The sequence below is a fragment of the Nothobranchius furzeri genome, chromosome 18 (genome assembly GCF_043380555.1).
Source record: "Nothobranchius furzeri strain GRZ-AD chromosome 18, NfurGRZ-RIMD1, whole genome shotgun sequence".
Lineage (NCBI taxonomy): Eukaryota > Metazoa > Chordata > Actinopteri > Cyprinodontiformes > Nothobranchiidae > Nothobranchius > Nothobranchius furzeri.
In genome coordinates, this window is record NC_091758.1 from 33,688,914 (window position 1) to 33,709,318 (window position 20,405).

At 41.8% G+C, this 20,405-nt stretch overlaps 1 protein-coding gene across 1 annotated transcript in view; it reads right to left on the minus strand.

Annotated features, from left to right (window-relative positions):
• Window positions 1–965: 965 nt before the first annotated feature.
• The window catches only part of crim1 (cysteine rich transmembrane BMP regulator 1 (chordin-like)), a 33,671-nt gene continuing 14,231 nt past the window's right edge, over window positions 966–20,405 (minus strand). Inside the window, exons 5-15 of the mRNA XM_015970272.3 lie at window positions 17,766–17,945; window positions 14,632–14,835; window positions 13,668–13,796; window positions 13,237–13,390; window positions 10,504–10,625; window positions 9,093–9,305; window positions 7,692–7,904; window positions 6,442–6,663; window positions 5,736–5,858; window positions 3,661–3,839; window positions 966–3,331 (exon numbers count right to left, since the gene is read on the minus strand). Coding sequence (XP_015825758.3) covers window positions 3,140–3,331; window positions 3,661–3,839; window positions 5,736–5,858; window positions 6,442–6,663; window positions 7,692–7,904; window positions 9,093–9,305; window positions 10,504–10,625; window positions 13,237–13,390; window positions 13,668–13,796; window positions 14,632–14,835; window positions 17,766–17,945 — 1,931 coding nt within the window. The 3' untranslated portion in view covers window positions 966–3,139. The remainder of the gene's footprint in view (window positions 3,332–3,660; window positions 3,840–5,735; window positions 5,859–6,441; window positions 6,664–7,691; window positions 7,905–9,092; window positions 9,306–10,503; window positions 10,626–13,236; window positions 13,391–13,667; window positions 13,797–14,631; window positions 14,836–17,765; window positions 17,946–20,405) is intronic.

Consider the following 20,405-nt stretch of genomic DNA (forward strand, 5'->3'; position numbering starts at 1 on the left):
CTTGAAATGAATGGATCAGCAAGCCAAGGACCCCACCCCCACCTCTTCTCCCCACAGGTGGTAGGACCCAGGAACCAAAACACCTACTGATAACCTCTCTTACAGTCTATTTTCTGTATTTTTGTTGTACTTCCTCGCCAAAGGCTTTGGAATTGAGTGTCTGCCATAAAGTGGAAGAGAGTTGGTATCTTGGTGTTTTGTTTATGATAAAAGGTCGGATTGAGCAAGAAATGAACCAACAGAATAGGGCATCATCTGCTCCAGTCATGATTTGTTGATCTTCACAACCCGATAAGAAGATGGATGGATGAATGACGAGACAGCAAAAACTGCTTTCCAAATGAAAGTCCAAACTTTTGCTTCTTTGTCTGGAAACAGAAGCAGCGTTTGCATTCTAGAGTTTTGTCCCATGCTGGTTTACAATTACAAATCTTACCAGTAAAGAATGAAAACCTAAGGGAAAGTGGAAGCCAGTATTTCAAACCAGCATCCTTCCTCAGTAGCTGTGTAGTTTTCATGTTGTAAAAGGTCATGCTGCTGTATTTGATGTATTGAGTGAAGTAAAACATTCATTTGGGATTTTCCAGAGAAGGTTCTTAAAGTTTAGGAAAACGTTTCTCGGTGCAAGTCTAAACGACGGCGCAGGATTATCCAGGTTTCCAGCTCTGTGTGTCTTCCAGTGTTTTATTAGCTCAGTTTACAGATTTGAAGTCTTCCTGCTATTCGTTTGGACTTGAACCTTCCCTGACTCCGCCCACTTCCTCCCAAACTCTGTTAAACATATCTGCATCTGCAACCGAGATAAGAAAGAAATCGGATTTAAAGGAGCTAAATGGACTAATTCCCATTCTGAGCACAAGTCCAGAACCAGATGTGCATTGGAGTGAAGATAAACCACTAACAGACACCATCTTGGATGACATCATCATTCTTCTAGAAATTAAATGTTTCTCTGCACGAGCCACTTTGGTTCACACATTTATTTCTTTTTTAAAATAGGTGTAAATGTTACAGTTTATGATCTAGAAACATATTTACAAGATTTGCAACAATGAAATAAATAATCGCGTATAGCAGACAGAAATGGTAAATGTTCTACAATGTACATCAGCTTGGCTACTTGAAGATCACTTTCCAAATAAAAGAAAAAAAACTATTGTATCAATAAATAAAACTATGTGAAAAAATAAATAAGCTACTCTTCTTATCTACTTATCTGAACTAAGTTTTTTTTTTACAAAAAAAAAGCTTCAGCTTTTACAGTCGCCTCTTCACTTTTAAAGCACAATTCAAACAGATACACATGTACTGCAAAAACTTCAGTTTCTAACCAATTTTGGCTTCTAAATTGTTTCTTGAATTGAGATGTTGGCAATCAGAAGTTTAATAAAAAAAAAATTAGAAACCAGCTTGGAGTTTGTTTGCAATTCTTCCCAGAATGTGTCCTTCCTTCCACTGACCAGACTGTTGCAAAGCATTTAGTGACAACATCTCTACTGGGGAGCTTTAAGATCTCTGTGTAACCTTTATGTCTTTTTAACATCTAATTATGGTTTTATCTCTTTAGGAAATCTGCAGCTTTTTATTCACTGTATCTAAAGTAAAGGTGTGTGATAATATGGATAAGGACAAAAAAAATCCAAATAGAAAATGCATTAAGGCTGTTAAATTAGGCTTTGCAAATAAATATTCCAAGCCATCAGTGGTCTGTACAGCTCATGGCTGTAAACAAGGTGTAGCAAAGACATTCCTGTCAGAACCAGACAAAGCAAATACCACCTAATTTGTCTATTTTTGTCTTAAAGACTAAGTTCACTTGTTTTATTCATTACATTTGCTGTGCACTCTTGTATAAATGAATGCCTTATGAGTCGACATCTGAGGAAAAAAAGCTCTGGCGCTCCTGTTTCAGGAATTAAAAATGACCCAGAGGAGTAGGGAGCAGAAGACAACAGGATTTAGAGTGTTATTTTCTGTTATCCAGACATCTCGCCTGTGATTGGATAACAGCAATGCAACTCTACCACTGAATAATTTTGCTCTGTAACACTGATGTTTTATCTCCACAAATGAAACAAATCAGGAGGAGTTCTGCCATGTGGCGGAGTTGCTAATGCTAATGGTTAGCTTTGTCTAGCTGAGACGTGCTCTTCTCTCTTGGACACTAAACCAACAACAGCCTTCCCCATTGTGAGCCAAGATGGGTGAGTCCATGATGCAAATTTTCGGTGTGATGTAGATCTGACTGGCTTTTCTAATCCTAGTGTTTCCTCGTCTATTTTCTATCGGCAGCTAATGCAGGAAGTAGAAGACCTTCAGCCTCAGTGTGAAACTCAAAGTGACCAAAGAAAAGAAAATGGCTTCAGCTCAACAATAAGGATGATTTTGTTCTAAAAGAAGCAAAATCACATGACAATAAGTTATACTTTATATTTTTTATAGATTTGTGGTTCCGGGCATTTGAAGGTCAGCAAAGCTAATCTTGTGACACTTGTCCTTCACATATTGGAGCAAGGGGAATGTTTAGACTGGTATTATTTAAAAAAAAATCAAACCAATATACCCCTACAGGGACACAAACACTGTAAAAAATACAACTAAGATAGAAACCACATTCTAAAGCAGGGGTTGGCATCTGGGGATCTGCAGCGCAAGTGCAGTTCAACTGTTCTTTGGTTACTTCCACGTTGCATTGCCGCTTTTGCTGGAGGTTAGCATATCCCCTTCAAACCTAAAGCCCCTGTTCTAAAGCTTTTTATGCTCCACATTTAGCCTGAAAGTTCCAGTTCCAAAGGAGGCAAGTCGAAGCAGTAATATTACAGTGTTCACAGTTTCTCTGTCTGTCCTACTTTTCAGTTTTAAAGCACAGGCCAGGGTGTCCGTAACATGTCCACTTATCACGCCATTCTACCTGAACGTCCAAAAAACAGATGATTATGGACTCATAATGAAAAGAACCGTTTCATATCTTGTTGAGCTTCCCCGACGAATGAGGAAAATTTGGAAAACTGGGCCATCCTGGGAGTGTGCATGATTAAAGAGTCCACAGAAAACACAGCAGGAGAGAGGAGTTGTTGCAGGACAGCTCTGATCAGCAGAGTTTCTTTTCTATTCTTCTCCTGTTATTTATTTATTTATTTTAGTGGGGCGTCCAGTCGTTCATGCTCAGCTTGGCCCTGGGGATGGTCATCTTGTCTGTGCATGGGGAGCTCATTTCTGGAGAAAAATGAATGATGCCACAGTCATTCTTCACGTTCTGAAATTTGTTCTCCTTGGAGGGTTCCATGTAGATGACAGAGCTCTTGTTCACATGCTTCTTCAGGATCACCGTCTGTGAAGGAGGGAGGAGAACGCATCGGTTTGGGTCATAGGTGGACCGTGATGACAGTTTAACTAATTTATGTTCCCATGCATTAAGAGGAGATGTGTTCATCTTTTGACATTTCAGACTAATTTAAAGGTCGATATTTTACGAGGGTCATGACCTTTTTCCTTTTGAAAGCACAGGGCAAAGGGAAACCACAAATATCCTCAAATCATGGCAGGTTTAGCACAGGTTAAAGCAACTGGAAGGTCAAGGAGAATGCCCCTAGAGAGAGTCTATAATTTCACCCCACTTCAAGCCTTTGTAACTTAACACCTTTCATTTGCAGATCTCACCTTTTTTGGTGCACTATAGCAGGACATCTGCACCCACTTCTTCTTTCTGTTGATGAGCAAGGCCACAATGAGGAAGATGATGATGGCCAGGAGGAGGCCAGCGAGGATCCAGGCAGCCGATTGGTAAACAAGGGCCATCTCTGTTTGGCTGGGGTAGTTTTCACCAAAACGTGGCTCATCTTCGGAACACAGAGACATAGAACATTGGGATTTTTTAAAAATTAGGACTAAAAACAGCCTCTTTTAATGATCCACCCAGTTATTTGAAATGGAAAACTACTTTTGTAATAATTAATAAAATTCATGTGTCCATTCATAACTGTTTGTTAATAGACATTTCATTCATTTATTTAACTATTCCCAAAAGCTGTCATTAGTGTTAACAGTCAATGGAATGGCAGGAAGTTTGGCAAAGCTCTAACAGAATGAGATAAATTGGGGTAAAACTTGCAAAGTAACTTCTCAGTGGCCTAGTGGTAGTGTCCACCCAGGCACTGGGAGATCGGGGTTCAAAGCCCGGTTGTGTCATACCAAAGGCTTTTAAAATGGGACCCAATGTCTCCATGCCTGACATTCAGCTTCAAAGGGTTCGATTTGGGGGTTTAACCATCAAATAGCTCCCGAACATGGCCACAGCTGCAGCTCACCGCTCCCTCCGGGGATGGGTCAAATGCAAAGATGAATTTCCACCATATGTGATGACTAATAGGACTTTAACTTTAATAATGCGTCATTTTAACTATCTGACCTTAATCAGTTTCCCTCTGGGATTAATAAAGTATTTTTGAATTGAATTGAAGTTCTATTATATAAAGCAGGTCATTTTTCATGATTTATATTTCCTCCAAGTCTCTTCCCAGGCATCTGCAGCAAAACGAATCCTTTACTCAAGCCTAGATCGCTGATCAATTGGAGGGAGCTGTCAATTAACATGAATGTGCCCCAGACCCCACATGCACTGTGGGATGACGCTGGACAAAGTCGGAATTTTCCAATGTAAAACAAGTGTGGAAGTTACTGATTCCTTGACTGCATTCTGTATCTGTATGTAAATATATAGTCTGGACATGAGCCATTGAAATAACCCAGTCATGGGGCAGAATCTATAGTGGTCTTTCAAACCGTCTCCACAAGCAATTGGACAGCGCTAAGACCAGTCAGAGCAATGGACACATGACATTTTCATTACTCAGACAATGGAGCAGTCCGCCAAGAAGAAGCAAAAACATGCTTGTTTGAAATAAGAGACCTCGACGATCAGCTCATGTCTCAAAGAAAAGCTCAAGTCTACATTTTTTAAAGTTGATGCCAAAGCCGTTTCAACTGAGCACAGATACCATCTTTGTAGTCTTTTTTTTTTTAGCTGCAGCTCTGGCGCTACACCCGCCCAACAAACGCCCAACACCAAAGTGTTCAGGCCAATTGTAGACCTGCTGAGGTTACAATGGAGCGTGGATCGACCTGCAGAGCAAAATCTTTTTCCTTCACCAAAAGTCGCCGTGAGACTTTGACAGTCAAGTAGTTTTTACATTGGAGAAGCTTTTAAAAGATGAAGGGAGCTTCTTGATCTCCAAGGGCTCTAAACTGATGACGAGATGGCAAAGTTTCTTTTGGACAGGTAAATGCTATGTATTTATTGGACTTGTGACCACATTGAAATTCACATAAAAATAGTGGTGCAGACATGTGCAGTATGCTGTTTACTGTTAATATGCCTAATATGGCGCTAGCTTGAACACTAACTAGACTTGCCCTGAATTAATGTCAGTCTGTAAATGTCAAGCCAACTGCAGAACATGAGGAGGGAAACGAAAAGGGATTTATCTTTTGAATATTGGAGCTAAGTGATTAGCATAGTGCTCAACATTGCCCAACATCTGACTGTCATGTTTAGCTCTCTCTGGTGACTGCTTCCCTGCGTGTACATGGTTTTTATCTTGTTCCAGATGGGGACCGAAAGCTGGGGCGGGACCTTTAACTGTCCAAATTTCAAAATCTCCTCCTCCTCCTCCTCCTCCTCCTCTACTTGATGACCTCATGCTACAGACCACAGCTTCAAGAGGGGAAGCCAGTACCTGTATCAGCAATGACGAGTGGGAATGTAACCGTAGTAACCCAAAATTCCTTCTTCACCGTGGTGGAAGCCACCGACTTCGAGGTGGTGGTGGACACCATCACAGGCACCGATGTTGTTGAATCTGTTCAAAAGTAACATGTTAACATACTGTAGGTGGTGTTGTAGATACAGACGTTTGCAACAGTGTTTACGCTCCCCCTGTGGCTCAGCCGATAAGCTGTGTTTACAGGATCTGCCTTCCTAACTTCCACTGAACTGCTTCGTAAAGGGCGTTACGTAAAAACGTGGCTGTTTTTTACCAAGCCACTAAAAAAAAAAAAGCAATACAAAAAAGTCTGATACAACAGCTACATGCCAAAAGAGACAATAGAGGACTTTGCTGGGGTTTTCCTCTAAAGGAAAAGCTGACAGGGAGCTTTGCCTTCCTGTGCTGCTGCAGGCGAAAGCGCTGCAGGCCAATCCAGCCGGCAACAGGAAACACGTGTGAATGTGCGGATGCTCGAGGAATGTTTGTGCTCTCAGTGGACTGTGTGAATGTGTCACATGGAATGTTTGGTGAGTGATTGTGTTTGCCCCTGTAGTGCCAAGCTGGCTGGGTCTAACAAACGCTGACGCACATACGGCACACCTTCTGTTATTCCCTTTTTTAGACTTTTGCAACTTTCCCATTCAGTATCATTATAATCCTTTTAATAACAACTCACCGAGACAGTGTGGGCAGCACTGGCCCTTGCGTAGAACCGGCACCCTGCATTTTGCAGCCGGACAGCGCTGAGAGAAACACTGAATGGTGCCATTGTTGCAGGTGCAACTGGTGCAGGCGTTAGCCTTCCAGGAGTCTCCTGCTATTAGCACTTCTCCTTCGCTGGTTATACAGTACTGCTGCTGGCTTCTGTTCACTGGCAGCAAAGAGATCAGGGTCTCCTCTGCAGGTGAACACAGGAAATACATAAATCTTACTAATAAAACATTGCTTGTGTTGCATATTAACCCAGAAATGGTCTGCTTTTGTCTGAGCTGTTTCTACACGACTCCTGCATGTATAGATTATCTCAATCTGGCAGGATTATCGAGCCTTAAAAGCTCTATTTGAGATAAGATGCTTTCCTGTATGTTAAACACAAAGACAAGTGACTGTAAATGGCATACATCAGTTCAGTTTCAGAGCCTTCTCATGACCAGGTGACATGGTTAGCATGTACACACCACCGTGCTCTGCTGTTCACACACACACACACACACACACACACACACACACACACACACACACACACACACACACACACACACACACGCGCGCGCGCACACACACACACACAGAGTCTGTTGGTGAGATGTGTATTATTCCCACATTCCTGGTGACCAGGCCTATACATATATCAAAGCCCGGCCTCTGACAGTCTGCTTTTGTGAGGAGAGATGCGGCGATAAGGCGGGCCGACATTCTCAAGGAGCAGCTCTCAGGCACAGTCATGCATTGCTGATTTGTGGGCCTCATGCTTGGGAGTGCTTGAGAAATTATGTTTATAAGTTCATAAATGAGCAAGAGTAAGTGTTTGGGTTTGTTTGTAAATAACAACAGTTTCTTGGATTTTCCTACACAGTAAACGAGTGTCAACATTTGTATATTGTCACAACTAGAGAAATAAAACGCTTGAAGATTTACATTCTTGTTCTTTTGACAATCAGAGACTAGGATGAGCCTCTGTTGTGGGCTGAAAGCGGTCCACATGTGCTGCCTGCCTGACGGATCTTTACATAAACCCAACCGGTCCTGGCTGGTTTCTTAATGAGCCTGACATAAAACTGTCCACAGGAGCAACATGCAAGACCCTCCTAAACCACATGCTGACAGCACATCAACAACAGCTTCATTCTTCTCTTCCCAAGTTCCTTCCTAAAGGAGATTTTTGTTTTCCAGAAAGTAAACCTCCTTTCCTTTTTGTTTTATTACCTGGACACACATGGCAACAGGTGTCCTTGTTCCTGATGGGTGTCTGGCAAAGAGCCGGGGGACACACTTCGGTGTCGCACAGGACGCGTCCCTCCCTGCAGGTGCAGCGTGTGCACTCGTCTAGGTTCCAGGTCTCACCCTCTACATAAAACTCCCCTCCAGGTGCTCTGCAAACCGTGTCCACCCCCTCTGGTTGTCCACTTCCTGACTCATCTACAAAAAGTAAATAAATATCAAATTCACTCATTTAGTCTTTAGAATCAACTGCTGTGTGACTGAGTCAAACAACTGTCTCAAAAGGAATAAACAGAATTATAGCAAACCAACATCTATATAAAAAACCTCAGTGGTCGTGTTTGTGTGTGTGTGTGTGTTTGTTTGTGTGTGTGTGTGTGTGTTTCTGTGTGTGTGTTTGGGGGGGGGGGGGGGGTGTCTTATAAACATCTTTATTGTCCAGCAGAGTTGTGGACATCTGCAAAGAGTTAGGCTGCAGAGTGCTTGACTTCTGGAAGTTGGAGACGTTTTTCTGACTCTCCTAAATATTTGAACAGCCAACTGAGTCACTTTCCCACAAATATCACTCATGAGTGGGAGATCTTTAAAAAAGAAAGATTGGTGTGTCTTCCAATTCCTTAGAAATAAATAGAAACTGTGACTGTGCAAGTTTAAGAAGACGGGAAAACGAAGATCCCAGAGCTTACAAATGATAAAAAGCTCTGGGATGACAGACTTTACTGCCAATTTAATTTTGTTCGGTTAATTTTTAAAGCACCATTTCACAATAAGAGTCGCGTCAAGGCACTTTACGAAGTAAACATTCCAAGTGAACCTACTTATCAGTGCACTGAGATCAATTTATTATTCCAATGAGTTAAATTTTTCTGTGTGAGGGAGCCCAGCAGATTGCATCAAGCCACTGACTTGATGTGTCAGCGACTTTACAGCAATCCCCATACTAAGCAAGCATGTAGCGAAAGTGGAGAGGAAAACTCCATCCGAACCAGACGTAGTATGAGCAGCTTTCTGCCACACCTTACGCAGGGTTTGAGAAGAAACAGAGTAGATACACAAAAACAAAATAAAAACAAACAGGGCTGCATAAATATTAGTGACTGACTGTTTTGCATGACTAAAATAACAAGTTTTGGAGCTGGAGCCCATCTTTGGAGGAGGCTGGCTGAAAACTAGGCAGATGTCACAACTGGATTGTTTGCATATCATCAGCTTCTGCTTTTAATGTATGAGGCATGGCTTTCAGCTCCTTCCTGGAGAGTGGGGGGCACAGGAACAAAAATTCTAGCCGTTCAAATTTCAAAATGTTCTCCCCCTTTCCTTGAAGATGTATACGAACCCCAGCTATAAGTACACGGAGAAAGCTAGGACTGAAATGCAAGAACGTACCTTCACAGGTAGGACAACATTGATCAGGCTTGACAACGGGGTGAGAGCAGCTGGGTATGGGGCAGGATATAAGTACACACATCTCTCTTCCTGAATGACAATAGCAGTCACGACAGCCGTCATGCCAGCTGGCACCTTCCTCATAGTGCAGACCATTGGAGGTGAGGCAGTAGCTGGGTGTTGGTGCTGGGGCGGTGGTGGTTGGGACACTTTCTAGAAACAAAAACATGGAAATATAATCCAAGACGCATGAAAAAAGCAGGCAAAACAAATGCCAAATAAAATCACTACTAAGGGTTTATTTAACACATTTTAAAGGCCATTTATGGAAATAATTATGATTTAATGAAATCATGCATGTCTCATACACTGTTCAAGGCAAACTTCTTAACTTTTGCATTTAGAGATGAGAAACCAGCTCTAACCATGACTGCCACTTAAATACTTCTGCGTCATTTCACCCCATTAGGAACCTTCCTAAGCATAAAAGACTATTCAGCTGCACCGAGAGACCTTATTAGGAGCAAAAATGGCCATGTTGTCATAGCACAGCTTTTAAGATTTCAGAAGATCTGGTCCAAAGCTGAACTTGCTGAACTGCATGTCTTAGACAGAGATAAGGTGTATATTTTCTCATGATTTTATAACCTAAAAAAAAAACAAACAAATAAAATACCATATTTACGGTACTTATTCTAAATTGTGTCTATTTCACACAGGGGCACATTCAAGAGATTTAAAATCGTGTAAACAGTGGCTTGTTTGCAGAAGGTGATGGTCAGCATGGGTTTCCTGTTTATAGAAAGGAGGAGCCAGGTGTACGGTTCTGTTTGCCATAAAATAAAACCATAGAAAGGTTGAAAATATTTCTAATTCAACCAAACTGGCAGAGCAAACATCAATTAAAAAGTGGTGGAGTATAAATAAGGCACCTGGATACAAGTTTTAAGCTTAGTATCTGGGGGGAATATAATTAGAGCTGCACACACGTCCCCTAGATAAAAGATAAACACTAACAGGAACCAAAACAAGCAAAACTTCAATCTCACAAGGAAAGCAGCAAAAGGTCACATAAACCAGAGCTTTGGCTCAGGGTCAAGGTTTAATACTACCCTCCCCAGATGCCTGCAAACTGTAGCTCTGTATACTGTTTAGATCTTGTTTTTGAACTGCTGTTTCCTGTCAAATTCTTAAACAAAAATATGAGATTTTAGAAGTTGAAAATGTCCAATCTCAGTTTATCAGAAGACTTTCTCTTTTTACGGTCAAATAAATGATGACCTTGTTCAAAGGTCAAGGACAAAGGGGATTATGAAGATCTCACAAACAAGAGCAATTCAACTTTTTATTCTTAAATCCACAAAAAGAATTTTTTTAGATGGTTAAAAAAACAACTTGTAAACTTGTTTACCTTTACACGTGCAGATGGAGCATCCCTTTCTGTTCAGTCGATATCCATGGCTGCAGTGCTGATCGCAGGTGAAGGGAGGACATTTGACACAGCGACACATTTCACAGCCATGTTTGTTCCTCCTGCAAGGTCACAAACAAAGACGCAGTGACACACATGCTAAAAATAGCAAGTAAATTATATCAGTTCAAATTGAGTTTAAAATAGTCTCAAAGTGACTATTTCACTAAGATCTGTGGATCGACTTGTTGTGACACTAACCCACAAGCTATCAACATCTGGACCTGCTTTGCCCTCTCATATTAGCTGCCTTTGAAGAATGGCAAATAAAAGACCAGTATGTGAGTTGCCTGTGGTTTGCACATCATACCGATCTTAAAGACTCTGGCAGGGGCAATTTAAAGCCAATTCAGATGCTTTCAGTTCACCCCGTTACAATATTTACTGCTCCAAAAGCCTCTTGTGGGTGCATAAATGCATGAGTGAGCAGCGGACTGATGAGAGTTATTGCAGATATAAAGTACTTGTTAGAGTTACAGTAAAAAGGAAAAACCAAATATCAACTTCTATTGGTCAGGTTTAGATAAAGGAAAGTGGAATAAATTGTAGAACTAAGTTAATGGGTTGTGTTTCTATGCAGAGCAAGAAGCAGAATGAAATGCAGGAGCTGAGGATGTTGGAAACAGACCAGTTGGATCCAATTATTCCCCCCCCCCTCCCCCCCCCGAAAAAAAACATGGAGGGGCTACAGGTTGATAAATTGTCAAAACACAAATGAAAGAATGACCCGTGTCTACACTTCTTTCATTGTAGACTTCCTCTCTATCCCATCCTGTCTCATTCCCTCTCACTCAGACTTCCTCTGTAGGTAAGTGATGATTACCAATTCACGTTGCGGCCTCATTAGGCTCAGATAATGATACCATATATCTTCATCTGCCAAAATTAATCAGACCCTTGAATATGATGCGTCCCATTAAAAAAGGCACAAATCTCAGGTTCAGCAAACTTCAACAGACTTGCTGAAACAGCAACGGCAGCTAAAGAAACAACACTGAAGGGCTGGTTCGAGCTTCACTGTACAAATAAAGAGACAGAGTCCGGCAAGGCTTTGTTTAAAGATGATTTATGGAATGCTAAGCAGCGCTTTAGGCTCCAGAGGGATAGAGGGGCTTGGGGAGACACTGAGGGGGAGGAGGGGGGTGGGTGGGGGGGTTCAATGACTGGTAGCTTGGCAAAATTTCCACTGTGGTGAACCTGTGATGTCCAGAAGAATGCCATTCATGACTCATGGTCAAAGTCAAGATTTTGAGCTAGGAAGCACAAACTTTACCCATGAATTGCACTTCACTTACAAGAGATGATTGCTTGACACAGTCACTGTGAGAATGGGTTACTTTAATGTCTTCTTTGGACACGTTGATTTCACTTCTGACAGGATGTAGTCAATGCATCCAGTAAAAACACAGACACCATTTGATGTATCTTTGCAAGCACTGGCTACGAGCACCAGTGAAAGAACAGTGAGACAGGAAAGCTCTCAGAGGATTTCAGACTTCTGAGGAAAGTCCTAAACAGCTTCTTAGGAGGGATAAAACCTGGACTTCCTGCTCACTGACAAAATCCTCTCTTCTGCTCTCTGCAAATATACTGAGTCCATCTTCAGCCATAGCCCCAGCAGCTATGGCTGAAATCTCAGATGGTTGAAATATCAGCTGTATATGTTTCGTAAAGGTTGCTTTTGTCTTGAAGTGATTTTGATCATTGTTTTGAGACAGGAAGGTGATTTATGGAAGAAGATCAGTGCCTGGGGAGCAAGCATCCTGGCACAAAATACTTCCAGATGTTTGACTGGGGTAGAGGGGATTAGAACGAGCAGAGCTGGATGAGGCTAATGTGGACCTCACAGAAACGTGATCAAAAAAACATACTCACACAATGATAGTATATAGTAAAAATGACCACCAAGGTAGGTAAACTGTTTGATTTTGGATACCATACAACTGTTGACACAGCATTTCATAATATTCATAGCATTGATAATAGTCAGGAAGCACCTAACATTCTGTACAACTATGGTAGTTCACATGCAGTGGGTGGCAGCTAATACCTAAAAGCAAATATTTTGGAAGCATATTGCATGGCATAAAACATACACTAAACATCTCTATAAAATCCCAGCATTATCCATCCATCCATCCATTTTAGTCCATTTATCCAGATTTGGTCATGGGACAGCAGCCTAAGCTGGGAGGCCCAGACTTCCCTCTCCCCAGCCACTTGGTTTAGCTCCTCTGGAGAAAGCATGAGGCATTCCCAGGCCAGTTGAGAAACGTTGTCCTTCCAACGTGTCCTGGGTACAACACCCGCATCACTGCAGACGCAGAAACAATCCACCTATCAATCTCCCGCTCCATCTTTCCCTCATTCGTGAACAAGATCCCAAGATCCTTAAACTCCTCCACTTGAAGCAGGATCTCATCTCTGACCTGGGGGGAAGGTATTCTACCCTTTCCCCTGTAGACAATTTGACTGAACAATTTTTTTCCTCAGAATATTTTTGTGAAATTTACAATCTTGGCAGTAGGACTGACTAAAACGTAAATTAAAACCACCACCATGTAGAGTAAGGGTGAGGAAAAACTCAGGTTGTGTGTGTGTGTGTGTGTGTGTGTGTGTGTGTGTGTGTGTGTGTGTGTGTGTGTGTGTGTGTGTGTGTGTGTATGCACATACACATATCCATAAGGGCAGGTCTTTGTGCAGGTCAGAGGTCGGCACTTGGGCGTTGGGATGTGGCATTCACACACTTCACAGCCAAAATCATCCTTCTCATATCCCATTGGACATTGCAGAGAACAGTATTTTTCCAATTCTGGACAGGAATCATCTGAAGAGTTGAGAAAGGTCATCTGGTTGTAGGCAAAACAATTCATCAAAAAGCAAAGACATGATTCGAAACTGGGGCTGTGCGCAGGAACATTCCTGCGACGAAGCGCCTTGCAAAAACACAAATAAGCTCCGATGACTATCAGCTTGTCTGTGCTGCTGTCAAAATGAGAAGATTACTAAACTCTTTTGATGCCGGCATGAACAAACAGGAATTCATTAGTCTAAACCTCTGAAAAACATTTTGGTTTGACATCACATAGGAAAGCAGAACTTACTGTTGAGACACTGGCAGAGGAGGCACCCATTTTTGTCTTGATGGAAGCCATAGGGGCAGTCATTCACTGACAAGGAGCAGTTTTCCAGAGGTGGGCATAAAAGGGGACTAACTGTCTCGTAAGAAGGCTCTAGAGAACAAGAAACAAGGAGAAAGGGGAATTGAATTCACAGATCAAGAATAAAATATTCCTTTATAATAAAAGAATCTCACTTTGAAAGATTGTGCGCTGAAAGCCCTCAGGTGTAACAGTCACTTTGTGCCATCTGTAATAGCTACCTATTTACACATTTACACACACTAAACAGTAATTACAGATAAATGTAGAGCAATTATAGCAGGGTGGGTACCTCCCTGTATCATTGCACTCTACAGTCTCCCATTAATAAGGTAAATGCGTCTGGCACATGCAGAAGCATCAGGATGGCAAGTGAGGGTAAACAATCACCCCCGAGCCTAATTCAGTTACCGTTATCGCTCCAGACAGCCTTGAATTTGTGCCAGCTGTATTGAGAATCTGCATGTGCACACACACACACACACACACACACACACACACACACACACACATGCACAGTCACGCACCCTAATAAGCGCTTCTCGCCACGTTCTGCAGGAGGAGCAGTTCGACGAGCTGTAACTAATTATGAAAAAAAAGGATGAAAAAAAACTTCAATTATGCGGCGTCTTGCCTTTAAAGGCCCGCCGTAACCTCACACACAGGTGGGTCTCATTTTGGTGGGCATGGGTAATAAAGGAACACACAAAAAAACCTACAGCTTGAAGAATGCTCTGTGGCCTCCCCTTTAATGAGCCCATGCAGATTTGCCCTTTGTAGCTAAGCTGGAGGGCCACACGGGCCTTCCACATGTGGCATGCGGGTAAATGCGTAGCTCGTATAAATTCTTGTGGCCAGTTAGGCTCATAAGGTGATAAATATGAGATGCTACTTGGCCCACAGTTACCTTCACAGAAGGGGCAGCACTCTCCGGGGATCTTCACGGGGTTTTGGCAGGTTTGTTTGCAGGCCATGGCTGTGCAGTGAGGCTCTCCATCCACACACTGGCAGAAGGTGCAGTCATCCTCCTTCCACTGCTCCTCATGGGCTCGCAGCTTATTATTGACCCAACAGTTGTTTTTTGTTCTGTCTAATGACAACAGCTCTATACCTGAGAAGAAAAAGGAGCGTATTTGACTTGATTTTTGACCATATTAAGCGACTGGCAGAGGGGAAAAAAAAGAGAACCGATAAAGATTTGGATTTAAAAGCAAACACAGTTGAACTGAGAGGACTTATTTAAATGTAAAAGGAAGGAAAAGCTCTGATTTGTGACAACATGTGCTTTTGACCAACATCAAAAGCTTGCAAGTTTTGGTAATTTGAAACACAATCAGGCTGATGACATTCATACCGTCTGTTTCTCTCTGATGGCTTTTACTAAATTTTGAATTAATCCACCTGCAACTCAGTTCTGACTCCTCCAGGTCAAAGGTCAGGCCAAAGTTTGATACCGTTAATTCACCCCAAAGCAAGGAAATTTTTCTAGCTCACGCAGAAGCCATACAGTTAGTGATTTTTTAAAAGCCAGTTTGAGACATTATTCTGCCTGGGGTAAATAGCGTTCATTAGTAATAGATGTTTTATTTTCATCTTTGAACACCTGAAGAATACCCTTTTATATTCCTTTTCTGTGATCACAAACTGGCTGCTAATTGCCGCTCTGTGATTACCAGCTGGCAGAGGTGTGACCAAGTCACTGCTTTGCAAGTCACAAGTAAGTCACAAGTCTTTCCAGTCAAGTCTCGAGATAAGTCCAAGTCAAAGACAATCAAGTGCAAGTCAAGTCCAAAGTCAAATGGCAGCCTTGCCTCTGTCAGACCGCCCCGTAGCATACCATCACTAGCAGTGTGTGAATGAGAGAGTGCATGAAGGCGTCTTTGAGTGTCCTAAAAAGGCACTATATAAGTTTGATGTATTATTATTATTATTTTTTATTACTACTACTATTATTATTATTATTATTATTATTATTATTATTATTATTATTATTATTATTATTAAGTCAATGTTGTGGAAGTCCAAGTCAAGTCCAAATCCTTAACTTGGAATTTTCAAGTCATATTCAAGTCGTCTGTCCAACTTCAATTTAATGACGATGATAATAAATAAATTCCAGAAATAAAGCTTCTTAAAGCTTCATTTATTCGCTCAAACAAGCAGGAAGTGCAACTGAAGTTGATTCTAAACAAAGTGCTGCTGCTTTTAGCAGTAAATCAAACCCAGAACGAAGAATGATTTATGATTTTTGTCCATGTCGGGCCACTTTTGTGCTAAAATATCAAATATGCTCAAGTCATCATCAAGTCAACAGATGCAAGTCGATTCAAGTCGCAAGTCATTGGCGTTCAAGTCCGAGTCAAGTCGTAAGTCTTTATAGATTTTATCAAGTCAAGTCAGAAGTCATTATATAATGACTCAAGTCTGACTCGAGTCCAAGTCATGTGACTCGAGTCCACACCTCTGCCAGCTGGTGTGATGTTTGAACCCAAGTTGGTAACATCTAAAGCTTTTTGATCGTTCACTTAGCAACATTGTCAAATGCAGTAAAAAGCATCTGTTGGATGTAAAACTAAAGCCATGAGCTGAATAATGCCAAAAAACCCTCTAGAGCTGAGAGGAACTTTAAACTGGTTTTAACGCTCTGAGGGTTTAGTTACAGTAGAAACAATGATTACAGTAAAATCACAAAGCTAACCACTAGCAGAATAATCATTGTTACATGTGTTCTCTATTGCTGCAATGCAAAAAGCAGCATTTCATAAAGAAATAATGTAAAATACTCAGTCCCTATTAGCACTTTTGCTCTCTATCCTCTTTTACATCTGATTACCTGTAGCCACACTGGCAGAGGCCAACGCTCGCTCCCATCTCCATCCACAGGCTCCTGACGGTCTATAATGTGGTCACCATATGCAATGCAAGCCCCTTTTCTTTAGCATTGCCAAAAACACATATCTGTGTTCCTAACCTGGTTTTGAACACGTTTGTGCAAACGCCTCCCAGATATTACAAAGCCATGGTGTTCTTACTTAAAGTCTCCCTTGTGAAAATGAATCCCATCCGCATCTCCTGTCCTCCCACATACGTTCACAACTATGAAAGTCGGTTGTGTGAGGAAGCCTTTAAGGTTGGGTCACATGGGGTAAGGTTCAGGATTGGTAGATTTCCAAATAATCTGAGCTGCTTTTTTACAGACTGTTGATCAGCAGACTTGAATTTCTCAAACAAAGTTTGGAAAAATGATTGCACGCAGATAAGTCATCTTTATGAGGAACAACTTGTAAGGATCATACAACCCAGCTAGTCATGAGGGTAGCACTCTAATAATGTTCTTCAGCAACTTAAGGCTGAGGAACGGGATTCCAGTCCATGTGACCAGACCAGTGATCAGCATGAGGTGGAAGAACTCTACAGACACCCTCCTGAGTGTACAAATAGCCTAAATGTGTGTTTTTGTCTTTATAACTGTGAGTAAAGGCAAACATGCAAACCAGCTAGAAGCTTAGCACAAAGGTGACTACGGTAATTAGACTTTCAATCAACATAAAAACTGGATTTATGCCACAGACCCGATTTGATACTTTCTGATTTTTAGCTAGCTGAATCACTTCCGGATCACGGTAACATTAGTGTTCTCTACAGCAGATACCGAGGATAACGTTCAGTGATGTACATCCAGTTATCCAGGTCACATCTAAGACACCATAATTAAATAAAGACAAACGTTTAAATTACCTACATTCTTAACTATGAAAGTAAGTTAACATGTTTCTTCTTTGGGTTGCAAAATGACGAAACATGCTAACTCTTTACTAACAAACGGTAACACAGTGGCATCTTAGAAGTGTACATTGTTGATCGTTATCCTTGGCAGTGATGGCATAAAAATCACACTCTAGCGTTGCTGCAAACTGGAAGTTGTTCAGCTGGGTGAAAGTCGGGAAGTGCCAAACCAGAGGTCTGTGGCATACATCCTATTAGTAATATGAAAAAGGTGAAATGTTTGTATGCATTCAATAGTAAAACAAGTGTGTGTACCTATGCAGACAGGGCAGCACTCGCCGTCAGGAACATAGAAGTTTTCACATTCCAGCTCGGCACATTCGGTCTTGGAGCAGAAGGAGATTCCTCCGCGACACTGACACAGCCAGCAGGAATCCATGCGGTACACTTCGCCCTCAGAGAAGTTTTTCCCATTGAAGACACACTTTGGTGAAACTACAATGAATCATGCAAGACAAAAAAGTGGTCAATCTTAAATTGAACTCTTAAATGGAGCACTATATCGATGCCATGAGTCCTTTATATCTCTCTTATATTATTACCAACATTTACTCATCCCTCTGCAAGGAAAGAAAATGCATTTTCCATAAATACTTTCATTCTTCTTTGGTGAGAGGCTATCACAACCTTGCACAACTAAAAATAATTTCATCAACAACTGTTAATTTCTCTTAGTCGATAGAAATGTTTGTCTAATTCCCAAAGGTTCTGAAGGCTGGAGATGTATCAGAAAATGAATCTGTGGAGAGGTAATTCACAAACTATTTAAATCTTGAAATGTCTCTAGGTTTTTGCAGCGCAGATTAAAAACAAAACCGTTTGTGGTCTGTGAATATGTCAGAATCTGGGCTCAGTTCTCTGGTGGCAGGTGGAGAGAATCAGCACTCTGGCCAGTATTTACCAAAAGCATCCAAGCTTTTAGAACATCTTTCATCTGCATTCTCTCAGCTATGAAATGTGATTACCTTATTTACATCACATGTGGACAACAAGGTCCGGTATGATCAACAAATGTCGACTTGTGTTTGAATCCATGCTTTGCAAGTAGGACGAATGAACACTAAAAGGTGTGGTTTCCGCGCCGTACCTGTTAATTAAATTTAGCATGTGAAAGACTGGTTATGCAAGAAAGTCTCACTGAAGAGTAGCTGCAGTACTAAGGTAAATGATTGTCTTGCCCTGATGAAAGCAGATGTGGGAGGCTGCAGGTTTTATAAATGAGAGCAGAGGTTACAGCTGCATCTGTATGCCATACCTTTAACTCAAAGTGTTCGATGACCCCATGCCTCTCATCGTGCAGCACTACGCTCTTAACACAAAGCAGGTGTGGCAGCAGAGTTGAAAGCGATTTTGGAACTTTGTTGATCTTTTATTGTTCTCCCAGACTTTTTTCCTTGAAAACTTGTTTTAAAAATCCAAAATGTGAGGTTGAGGGTTTTTATTCCCTGCATGAGCAATAGAAAGTCCCACAAGAGGATGCTAATATGTTTTCCTGAGCGTTAAAGAAAATTTGTTAAAGAAAATTTCTTAAACAGCTTGCAGCTAATGCCTTTTCACTAAATCAGGTTGATTTTTACGTGTAAACATGAATAACCTGTAAAAGACGTTTTAGGATCACTTCATTACAACAATCATAAAAAAGGCAAAACCGCAGAAATAATCATGAGAATTCAATCATGATCAGATTCATTATTGCCAGCTTTAGAAAAACAAGTGTAACATCTGTCACAAACATGTTTGTGTTATCAACTTCTGAAGAAACGACTGGTGTTGGCTGCATGCTCGTAACAAAGTCAAGCTGTGGTCCCTGAGATTCATTAGAGTGGTGATCTCAGCCTCGTTGCTTAACGCCGGCATAAATCTTTGAACAGCTCCTCATTTCCGCCTGACGACTGGGGACATTTTCCGAATTTTTGCCGGCCAAAGTGTTGAGAAACAGCAGCTAAACAGGATCAAACAGGATCATCTATAACAAAGCATGACATGTGGTCAAGAGGGCAGTACTCCTAGGTCTGAGTTACCACGGATACGGCCTTCTCTTAGCCAGTAGAGAAGGAAAGAAGGCCAAAATACATTGACAGGTGGGACCTTAAAGTCACTGCACACACTCACTGACCCTCAGCCATCAGCCGAATGGGCACTGAGCTAATCAGTCCAAGCCACGAGTGCAGAAACAATACAGGGGTGTGTCAGGATGTTTTCCACTGGACATTTGATTGAAACTTTACGAGATTCTGTATTTGTTACTGTTGCTTTGGAAGCTGTTGCAGGACTGGAAAGTTGACGAGGGAGCTCAGTGCATGTCTTTGTCCGTGTCCCATTCTGTGGAGCTTTCTGACACGGCACGCAGTCATGCAGGCCTAATGGACAGTAGAAGCAGCACAAAAGGCATCAAGCCCCAAGTCCAAAGAGCAGCAGACACTTGTTATCAAAACACTGATCCCATGGCCCCCGCGGCTGCCATTCAGCCCCCGCTGGCATGCCGAACTTGATTACCCTCCCTGCTGGCAGACTGGAGCACATAAAAAGCATTCCCATCAATGAACTGTTGAACCTTTTCCCCTCTCTGGATGTGTGACCAGACAGGAACCCTTTGACACTGCACTTCTGTAGAGCAAATTCATAGCCTAAGCACTTTTCTGGTCACTGAGCTTGTTAAGTCCATTAATTCCAGGACACGGAACTCATTTATACATCTGGAGCAGCCAGAATGGGAATTTGTTCTGTTGGTAAAACAGGGAATATTTGTTGGGTGTGTAGAGTAAACGGGCTGATACCACAGGTCCCCCCCTTCCTGGCCCTCCTGGCTGCCAATGCTCAACGACAAATGTGCACCAAGGTTTAAACATCTGTTCTCTCCTGCATCCTTTCCCTTTAATTTCTGTTCCTCTTGAC